General features: G+C 40.2%; 1 protein-coding gene across 1 annotated transcript in view; it reads left to right on the top strand.

The window, feature by feature from the left end:
- Positions 1 to 558: 558 nt before the first annotated feature.
- The window catches only part of LOC128693991 (uncharacterized), a 42,403-nt gene continuing 32,127 nt past the window's right edge, over positions 559 to 10,834 (top strand). Inside the window, exon 1 of the mRNA XM_070090907.1 lies at positions 559 to 717. Within this exon, the coding sequence (XP_069947008.1) occupies positions 652 to 717 (66 nt within the window). The 5' untranslated portion in view covers positions 559 to 651. The remainder of the gene's footprint in view (positions 718 to 10,834) is intronic.

Below are 10,834 nucleotides of genomic sequence, written 5' to 3'. Positions count from 1 at the left end.
CAGTGGAAATAAGGCGATACAGTCCCTGATGACGCACTAACTTTCTTGGGTTATCCCGAGTGGCTAACCCTCCGGGTTAAAAATCCGAACGAATCATAACTTAACCTAAGATATCCTAACTTACTCTAACATATCCTAACATAGTCCAAATATTACTTAAACCTGTCTAACATAAGCTAACCTAAGCTTATCTAACCTAGTAATCTAGCCTAACATGTAGATAATATCATATTGTAAGTTTGTAAGCAGCTTTAAGAAAGTGACATTGGATACATAAAGAAATTAACCTAAAATATTGAAGAAAATTGATTTAGCAGCATTTGAAGTCAGCGCCATAACACGAATACTCGCTACCAGACAAGTGATTCCTTACTAAAACCCGGACATACTAACACGCAGTGCGGTACGTTAATTCTTAGTAAATAAGCCTCAAATATGTATACCTATAGGATAATTTTTGCTCTCGAAATTATTTTATTAAGCCCAATTTATATAATATAGTTATATTTTAAGTGTACGAGATGCTCTGAGGTTCCCCGGCGACGATAACTGAGAGTATAAACCAGACTTCAACTGACAGTCGCAGTTGACGCAGCTATCCGCGCAGCATACTCGTTAACTATTTAACAAACCTCAAAAACTCTAAGCAAGATGGGCCTGACATTCAACATCAAAGCCCTCTGTACCCTCAGCGGCTCCCTCAAACTAATTCAGATCGTGAGTATTGACGAATACTTCATGCGATGCTCAGTTAGTGTGAAAGTAAGGGAGTGGCGTGTTTGACTCAAGGTGCCACCCACCTGATGCTAATGTGTGTGGCTGCTGTTGCTTTGCCTGGTGTTTGGTCACCTGGTATTTTACTAATGGTACTGGTAACTAGGCTTATACATTCAGTGAAAAAAAAAGAAATAGTTTGTTGCATAAATTGTGGCGTCAATTACGAATTTTAACAGTTGTTCAGCAGCCAGGAAAATGTTGGCAGTTTGAGCAAGCCAGGAAAATGTTGAAAATTAGTTTTGAGTCTTGTTATAACGTTTTTGGGTTCGGTACATCATTGGTGTCCTGGTCAGATTCAGGTCTCCAGGCTGCGCTCATTTTAAGAAAGCTAATCTGCATAAAATATTTGACGAGTCTTGATGCGTAGCCAAGGTGCTGGATGAGTTGTTCCAATCCACTCCTGAAGGGCGAGTTGTGTGCATTATTATTATTATTATAATCAAGGATGAGTTGTTCCAATTCCAGCTCCTGAACCAACAGCAAGGCGAGTTGTGTGCAGCTTTATATGTTGATCAATGTTGGTGCAGGGTTCTTGATCCAAGGAATTGTACTTTACTCCCCCCCCCCCATGCCCTGCCCATCTTGGATCGAACCTGATTGCTTCCCATTCCCCAGGTGTTAAATGACCTATTTACCCTACCAGGGTTTGTATGGATGCTCCTGACCAATCACAAGGAACGTAAAGACGAATGTAAACAAAAACGCGCACTAGTCTCGTATGTACCGTTGGCGGAGTAAGGTTAGGTTACGCTAGGGCTAAGTTGTTTTTGGTTTGGTTTCATTAGGTTAGGATAACTTTCCTACATTCGCACAACATAAAATATTGCCATGACAAAAACCATCCAAATGTACATTTTTGGGGATGAATTATCGGCCAACTCGCACAAAGACCGGATCTCCATAATTGCCTTATCTGGGGATATCTACTATGTAAATATAGAACTTGGACCAGAAATATAGTGACGGTAATTAAAATGTCTATTAGTGCAAGGTTGCTTAACGAACCCTACGGGTTTTGTACTTTCGCAGGAATGGAATAATAATGCTGAAAATATTTATATAATTGAGACTGGTGTATGCCCAGGTGATATTTTGATTGGTTGCCATTTTTAAAGGATTGAGTATTTAGTGAGTTGCTTGTGTGGATAGTAATTTTATTCGTAATCTGAAACTTGAGTGAGCTTAACACTCGGCTTAATAATAGTATTTACATTACGAATTAATATGCATCGTGTCAGATGTTTAACGTCTGAGACTCATATGCTGCATTTAGTGAACTTTTGTCAAATGAAATAAAAGTTGGAAGAGTATAAAACTCAATCGGACCACATTAGTCACTGAAGAGAAACGTAAGGAACCTGGGAATAACCATGTCGTAAGGCTGTTTGTTTTGTGTTTGTATGTTTGTGTGTGTGTGTGTGTGTTTTATGTGTGCTCGCGTGCTCAATTTATATATATTTTGTGTATACATGTTTGTACAAGTGTGGGGTTGGATATCTACTGACGTCCATCTTTCTCTTCCTCCACCCGGGTTTTCTTTCCTCTGCCTCCTGTATACAATTTCTCTTGCTTTTGCTCGTGAATGATTGAGATATCTTCATAAAAATTAATTTTTCTCCGGAGAGATGGCAATTCCCAAATGATAGTAACTCGGCTATGCTGGAAGGAAACCTCTGAAGCTCCCGTAAATGAACCCTATCTACCTTGCTGAAATGCTTGAATTTCCTTCTCTAGCTCAGGCTGACAGATTTCAGCACTTTATATGAACCCCGTCCTGCATGATGGAATATGACAGGGGAAACAGCTAACTTTTGCTCCCACTGTAATTATGTAGCATAGTGTAGGAGCACACTGCTGATGTATCCGATTTTGTTTTAAAAGTTTTGTTCAAGGAACACGTTAGTGTTGCTTTTGCTACCGTAACAAAAAGTCTGGGTAACAATAGCTTAATTAAGGGATGCTAAGCAAATGATACTCTTTAACGCACTAGTAATTTCAGTCCTGGAAAATTGTTGTGATTGTTCAGATTATTTAATTGTCTAAATATATTCAGACTAAAAATTTTAAAGATTGGGAATACATAAAATAATTCAAATTTACTCCGGGATCACTGGCAGGAGAGATTTCTGCAAATAACTTGTGAACAAAAGTCGCAGTAGACAGTGCAAAAGATTGCGGCAACTCAGTAAGAGCGTGCAAGGTTTTCAACAGTTTCCCACTGGATATGTAATATTACATGTATCCACAGTTTCCTGTCTGAAAAGTGAGAAGTCGATGAGTTACACATGGGAAATAATCCCCAGAATCATCTCCAGGTAAGTAGCTACTTTACAACCTGGCCACTATCGAATATATACCATTTGACACACTTCGCTTCCAGTAAGTTGAGAATTTATATATATGAAGTGGTAGTCCCATCATTATACCATTTTTTTTATATACATTCCTGAAAAGATATATTTTGCTGTTGAGAGGGGTGTGTAGGTGGTGGTAGTGAAGCAGTTACTGGTGTGGTGCTCGGGAAAGGTATTTGTGACCTTAACCTTTTTATATCGTGATGGTGGGAGGGCACATAATACTGGGGACGTGGGCGGCGAATGATGAGGAAAAGGGGGATGGGAATTTGTAGCCTATAAGGGTGGGAGCGGCGCTCAACAGGTGGTTTATTAACAAGCTATTTTTGTTAAATTGTCTTGTATAGTAACTTCTGTAAATTAACATAGTAACGTTAACCTTATAGTCAAACACTGCCTTGGTCAGTGTTTAACTAGTTATTTTAAGCTTGGCCCCAGGACCGAGCTCCTAAGAACAGAAAAACTACTCGACTAGGGCATATCAAAAATAAAGGTATAGCTAGGTATATATGCTTGCAGTTTTATCCTCTGCTTATTCATATTAATGTCAAAAATTCATGTATCAGTTACATGAATGTTTTAATTAGCAATAAATATAGTTGAGGTTTTCTCTTGAATGAAAAGCTAAAATTATGGAGTGGGATCTAAAAGGGAAGCAATCTGCCAAAACAAATAACAATTGAACAAAAGAAATATACTAAACACGTAAGACGGAACACAAGCCATCGAGTCTAGTTCTGCTTTTGTAGATATAAATGGGTAATCTTGTACCTAAATCTCCCACCCCTTTACATGCACCCCTCCCCACACTTTCCAAACTTTCCTATACACCTCACGTCCACATCTAGCCCAACCACACTTGTCCAGCACCCACGTCCGCCCACACCCCTATTATCCATATTTTCTCATACCAACACACATTCATGGTCAACAAGGCCACACAGCTGTTGCCAGCACGTAGCTGTTGGCACGATGCTGGGCTAGACGCGACCCACGTTCATACATTGCAAATTCTTGACATTCACCACTTTATATTTTCTCGTGTGAATGCGTTTACCCGTTTGCTAGAGCGTATGAATGATCTGTTTGTAGTTACAGGAATAAGTTATCTTAATGTCCTATCTCACAAACCTACCAGAAAGCGAAATCTTAAAATGAATTAATATACAGTACAGAGATCAGTGGAGATGATCATCTTTGGAAAGACAATAATATGTTAGTCGGAGATAGGATACAGTAGCATGGCGGAAGATAAAAACACGAATGAGCCATTAACGATGATATTAGTTATGGTATATTAGTCTGACAGATGAAACGCTGGATGAGTAAATATTGGAGCGGAGCTCCACACATTCATGTGGGCATGAGAAGGCCCAAGAAACTCGTATACTGCCGAGATAGCTTAAGAGGCCCTCCCATAACCCCATTGCTTGGTGCCACTCCCATTGCTTGGTGCCACTCCCCATTGTTTCGTCCCACTCCCACACGCCACACCTAACTTCCTCTTGCTTAGTATGATAATATCTAAAGAAAAGAAATACACTAGAATTATATAATTACATCTAAAGCCAGGTGACATGTAGAGAAAAAAAAATCCTAAGTGAAAGGGAAATTCAAATATTGTTAATGCAATAAAGATTGATCGTGGTTGTCCGTCCACTGGGTGTAGAGGCGTAATGGCCACAGGTATGGGTATTAGAGTATAGAGTTGTAGAGGAGTGGAACAAACTCCCAGGTAACGTTATTAATGCAGAAACTTTGGGTAGCTTTAATATTAAATAGGTCGGACGGGTGTAGGGGTGGATGTGGTTGAGTTAGTTGAACCTGCTTTGCAAGGAACAGTAGGCCTACTTTCGCGTTACTTCATGTTTATACATGCAGAACAAGTCTTCATTAGATTTGCTCACGGTTGAATTAGTGAAGTTGAGGGAAACTTGTTCCCATTGAATGCTTTTCTGCATATTTTATTCGTGCATGTTCATCCACTGCCACTCTCAGGATGGGCTTGGAATGATGATAAAGCCATTACTTCGGCGTCAGTGTCGCCATGAGGGCTGGCTGAGGCAGGCAGCGGCGCCATATAGATCGTACTTTCCCGTTTACCCTAGACCTGTTTGTTTCCATGCAGGTTCTCCCGTCTTTGTTATCGTTTTCTACGTATTCAGGCCCTTCAGAAGGATTGAGAAGGGGTGGGGGATGCCTTGAAGGTGAAGGATTGTTGATCCAGGGAATATGAGCTACCCTCCCTATGGAGTATTAGGTTAGAGCTACGCCCCCCCCATATCAATCCCCCATGCAGTATTACTTCTGTGTAATGCGAATTCATTGATGATGCATGTGTAATGTTTATGATGTATATTCATGCTCTAGTTTGTGTTTCCGGGTACTCGTGGATCAACAGGTAGCTGCCACGGCTCGCGCACTGAGGGACCGGGGGTTCGATCCATGGATTAGTGGAAACGTTAGGCATGTTTCCTTTAACACGTTGCCCCTTTTCACTTCGCAGTATTTAGGTACTATTGTATTAGTAGACTGGTGCTGCCCTCATCTTAGGGAGATGATTAAAGAACTTCAGTGTCAGTAAACTAGTTTGATGACGTGGCCTTGTTAGGTTATCCTAAGTTACAACCCTCTGGGTTAATGATGATAAAAATCTGTTCAACAAAGCTTGAAACTTAAATAGCTTCACTTATTTTTAATTTTCAACTATATGGTCAATCTTTATAACCAAGGTTTTGTCTCGGTCTAGTTGACCCTGTTGTCTGGGGTGCAACCCATTTATCGAGTGACCCCGTCTTGCAGCCATGTGATCGATCTTTATATTAGAGATGCGCCCCGGCCCCACCCTACCTTCTCTTTCAGAGGAGAGTGGGAACTGGACAAAAACGGATTCACTCGTTAATGTGTTGTGAAGGAAGTAATGTTAAATTTGATGAATTCAGATAATAGGTGGGTCCTGGCCACAAGTCCCTCGAACCATTCATTATCCGTATCTCTTCTCTCATAGTAATTTATCTTCGTTTCATCCATATCAAGTTAGGAGATTAATGCATATTTAAGAGATAATTATTGTAATACATTACATACAAGTTGAAACGAGTCACGTTGATTTACCGGGTTATTCTAGATTCGCTTTGTCTAATTTTATTTTCAAATAGGATAAATTAGTTATACCAGGTAAGTAGTATATAAGAACAAGAATCGAGGAACACTGCAGCAGGCCTAGTATATCTTTCAAGAAAACTCCCGTGGTAGTGCATAGTATTTCGGGCAGTCTAAAGCTAGGACCAACTTGGAATATTACTAATTACTGCCATGTACATGCCTACATCTATGTAATCTCTGACGTATTTCATAAATTTGCCAGAATATCATTTGCAAATTTCCAAATTAAAGCTTGTATAACGCAAATTGCGGCAAGGGACAAAGGAGTGAATAATGTTGGGAGGCTGAAATCAGTTGGTGCGTAAGTTGGGAGGTGAGGCGGTGTGCTGCCGTTCTTTATGTAGCGCTGTCATGACATACCGCATACTTTCCGTTGACGCCGTCACCTGCCGCCGTGCTTCCCACGCGGATTTTTTTTTCCTCCGTCCTTACCGCGAAAGTCTTTTTTTTTCACCAATTTAATTTTAGTTAGGAAACTTGACATAAAGGAGATTTGTACAGGCAAAATGTTAAAATTAAGCTAATGCTTTATAAAGTGGTAAATAGGGCTAGGAATGTGTGTGTGTGTGTGTGTGTGTGTGTGTGTGTGTGTGTGTGTGTGTGTGTGTGTGTGTGTGTGTGTGTGTGTGTGTGTGTGTGTGTGTGTGTGTGTATATGTACACGAGCAGCAGCAGAGGTGCTATGTAGGGCATACAGGTTTATTTATACTTCATAAATTTAGGAAAAGTTATTTTTTCTATTGTACTGCATTCCATTTCTGGTGGAAATTGATTTTTAAGAAAAATCATTATTGAATTTTCAACGACAGTTTGGTATATATTATACAGGGTAATAACTAATTTTCTTTCCTCTGTAAATTATACAAAAATGTCTGAATCCATATGCGAAGACATAAAGCAAAATTAACAAAATTACTGGTGTGAAGGATGATGTCATTTAACGCAGGTGTTATGCAGTGAGAATAGAGAACGATAATGCAGAATGAATACAGAATGAGTATAGAATGTCGTAAAATTCTTTAAGCGCCAGACAGGCATTTAATCATTTAAATGCAAAAGATTGAGACATCTAAAGCATTTAAATATAAAGGTTGTGGTTGCAGAATTTATATGGCACAGACAAATTTTAGAGTAGCTTTTAGATGTACGAATGGTGAAGCCCCCTCCCTCCCCCCCCCAAAAAAAAAGTTCACAACATGCTATAAAAACGAGGAGGCTGCTAGAGATAGTGCAGTGTCCGTAACCAAGAAAAATGTAGATGAAATAAAAAAAAAAGTCCAGAGAAACTCAACAAAAATAGCTCAGGACTTGAAAAATGATCCTCCTGGTGAATAGGAGATTTAAAAAAAATATATATAGTTTTTTTTATTAACATCAGGGAAGTGTGTACGGTTAAATATGAGAGGCAGTGCTTAAAGGGTATAAACTGTTCTTCTATAGTGAATCATGAATGCGAAGAAAAGGATTCAGCCATTGTTACAACCACTGTGTTGAAGCATTATTCTATAAATTAAACACTAAAGACAACACCATGAACACATTGGAAATCGTCGTTTAACACTTCAGAAAACTAACATTGAGCTGGCTGGCATTCCTTTTCAAACGTTGTCCATAGTTTAAAATAACTTTCGTTTAAGAGAATTGTACAGATTCTCAGGTTTTACTTTAACATGCCTCTCTGGCTTCCGCATCCCTCGTTGGCAGTAGGATTAGCCCAGCAAGAGCACAGTTGTAGTTGCTGGCTATAGCTGACAATTCCTGAGGGTGGGGCAGGCATTTGCTGCTTAGTGTTCGCCATGAAAGAAGGTGCCTCACAACTGGGATGCTACACAATGACCTCTTCATGGACACATCTCACACACTTCTCAACAGACTCTTCCCTTAGCAAGTTTTCTTGAACGCACTGTCTGGCTGTATAAACTCCATACCATTTCGCCTTGTAAGCGCGGACCTGTATGGGAAGGGCAATATTTTCTTGACAGTGGAGCTTCTGGCCAGTTGCTGGAAAAAAAAAAAAACCCAAGCTATGTATAGTGGTTCTTGCTCCCTTTTCCCTTCCTCCATTGATAAAGAATAAAAACTCATCCTTCCTGTGTTCCTCCTTCCCCGCGGTCACAGTGATGTACCGGACGGCTTGTCGATGTAAACTACGTTGGGAGGCCCAATGAGTCGTCTTGGGCCATCAGACTCTCAGATTAGCTCTAATGCAGTTTTGTTTTGTTTCCCTCTGGTGATCAGAGAGGGTCGTAGGAAGGCTGCTTCCCCACCCCTAGAGAGTAATGGTGCTGGAAATTTATCTTCCACACAAGTGCCTGTGGGACTTGTGTATTGTTAAATATAAATCAAACTCAGTGGAGGCGCAATTAATTATACCGTACAGTAGGTATTCTTCCGAGTCATCTTTCATGTCATCATCTTTTCTCAGTACAGATGTTTAAAGCACTCGCGTTTGGGTAGTAATATACTATTTAAAAAAAATAAGGTGTGTGCCGCAAGCAAGTTATATATTGGAACAGGTTTTTATTCTTTATAATATTTGGGATTAATATTGGTGTGGGAGGCTGTTTATAAATATAATTTTTACATTTGTGTTGCTTGGCTGTAGAGACTTTAACATAAAAATTAATGCGCTGTATATAGCTTGCATTTTTTCTCATGGAAAAACTTACCTTCACCATTGTTTGAATAATTATTTAAATTTTTGTGGGAATGAAGAGCTAATCCCGTAGGGATCATATATAGCCATTGGGAAATGGAAGGCAATAAAGTTTAATCCAAGGAAGGGGAGGATAGATCCCACTTCCTTGGATCAGCAGCTCCTCGCCTACATCAGGGTACCTTCCTCGCAGTAATACTTTCAGGTTATACACAACCCGCACATAAAACGAAACTTATGACGACGTTGTGGTCCGACTTGGACCATTAACTAGTTTACATCCTATTCCACTGGCACTGTGTGACCCATATGGGTTTAGCACTTCCCCTGCGTACAGTACATAATTCCTAATGTTGACTGAAACTAAAACTCTAAAACGTGCTTTCATACGAGACATGTAGCCACTTTCACAGCAATTGAGATATATTAGTTGTGGAGGGTGAGCGGACGTGGCTACCCGCCACCACAACCACCAGTTAGTATACTCATCGTTGGTGGTGGTGCTTCTAAGAAAGGCAACGCACGTACATCCGTTGGCTTATACTTGACCATATCAGCTCATTACACATGTAAACAATACTCACAACTTACCCATAGATTAGACATGTTTGACTCTTCCGGAAGCATTATAATGTCCTTATTTTATAATCCAGGACGGACCGCTATAATGCATATTTTCATCTTCAAATCGTGTGTTGGGAGATGTCATTCAGATTAACTTCAGAGGGTAAAAAAAAAAAAACTAGGGACAACCAAAGGTTGTCACGTTCTGTGATATATTTACATTGGGGTTATTAGGTCCTAACCCAAGATGCGACCCGCAACAGTACATTAATAGCTACGTAGTCAATAGAAATTCGGAGCGAATAATTATCACCCCCGCATAGCTGGCATAGGTAGTACGTGTGGTTGCGGTAGCAGGTCCCCTCAAAGGTTCCTTGATGCTGATGACGGGCTCTTGATGTAATGAATTATACATGTGCTTCAGTTCCTTCAATCGATCCAGACTACTTTCCCTTCCCTCCATGTACTGTATGACCTCCACAGGTTTAACGCTCCCCATGATTGTAATAATAAAAGTAATAGTTGTTAGGAGACTTGGCAATACGTCCCATCTCGCTCGGTATTAAACAGGTTCTGTAGTTGCCAACCAAACTGAGCTACTATAATCCGTCTTTTGTGACTTCGTCACCTAAAATATTTTTCACGCAATACAAAAACTTGTACTGCAGTGTTTGGTACAAGGCATGTGTAGTTGCATACACCCACACTCATAAACAAGCAAGCGCGTTGTCTTCCTCTGCACCACACCACTTAGACGGGGTGGGAGGCGAAACCCGTCTTTAAGGATGGAACACTTGGCTGGTTGAGAATTTTCACCCAGGCGTGTCTTGTGTGACGGGAATGTTATAAATATTCGTACATAATGAGCGTGGGGGCGGAAGTCACCAGCGGGCTGACGTGTAGTTCTAACAAAGTATTGCGCTGTATAACTCGAGTGGGTTTAGCGCTTCTTTTTTGATTATAATATGATGATCTAACAAAGTATTAGTACCTTGTTTGTACTACATTGCTTGAAGTATAATATTTAATGGTAGATGTTCGTGATTAGGCAGGTGAAACTCTGAAATTCTTTTTCAGTGTTTGGTACCGACAACTTAAACCGAGCGAATTAATGAGCACAGTCATCTAGTGAGGTTGAGTCAGATGTCATGGGTCAGGATGAATCAGGAATTAGTGGTGAGGGTGACTCACGGATAACAATAAGACGGGTACTCAGCTTACTCGGAATTATCTGGTCATCCTCCAGATGACTAGCACCGCTGCTGAAGCTTCATAAACAAGCGAAAATGATTATTGCTCTTGTGATTTGACGCTGGGCA

The sequence above is a fragment of the Cherax quadricarinatus genome, chromosome 33 (assembly GCF_038502225.1).
Source record: "Cherax quadricarinatus isolate ZL_2023a chromosome 33, ASM3850222v1, whole genome shotgun sequence".
Taxonomy (NCBI): Eukaryota; Metazoa; Arthropoda; class Malacostraca; order Decapoda; family Parastacidae; genus Cherax; species Cherax quadricarinatus.
Note: the sequence above shows the minus strand (reverse complement) of the source record. Positions and strands in the feature narration are given on the sequence as shown.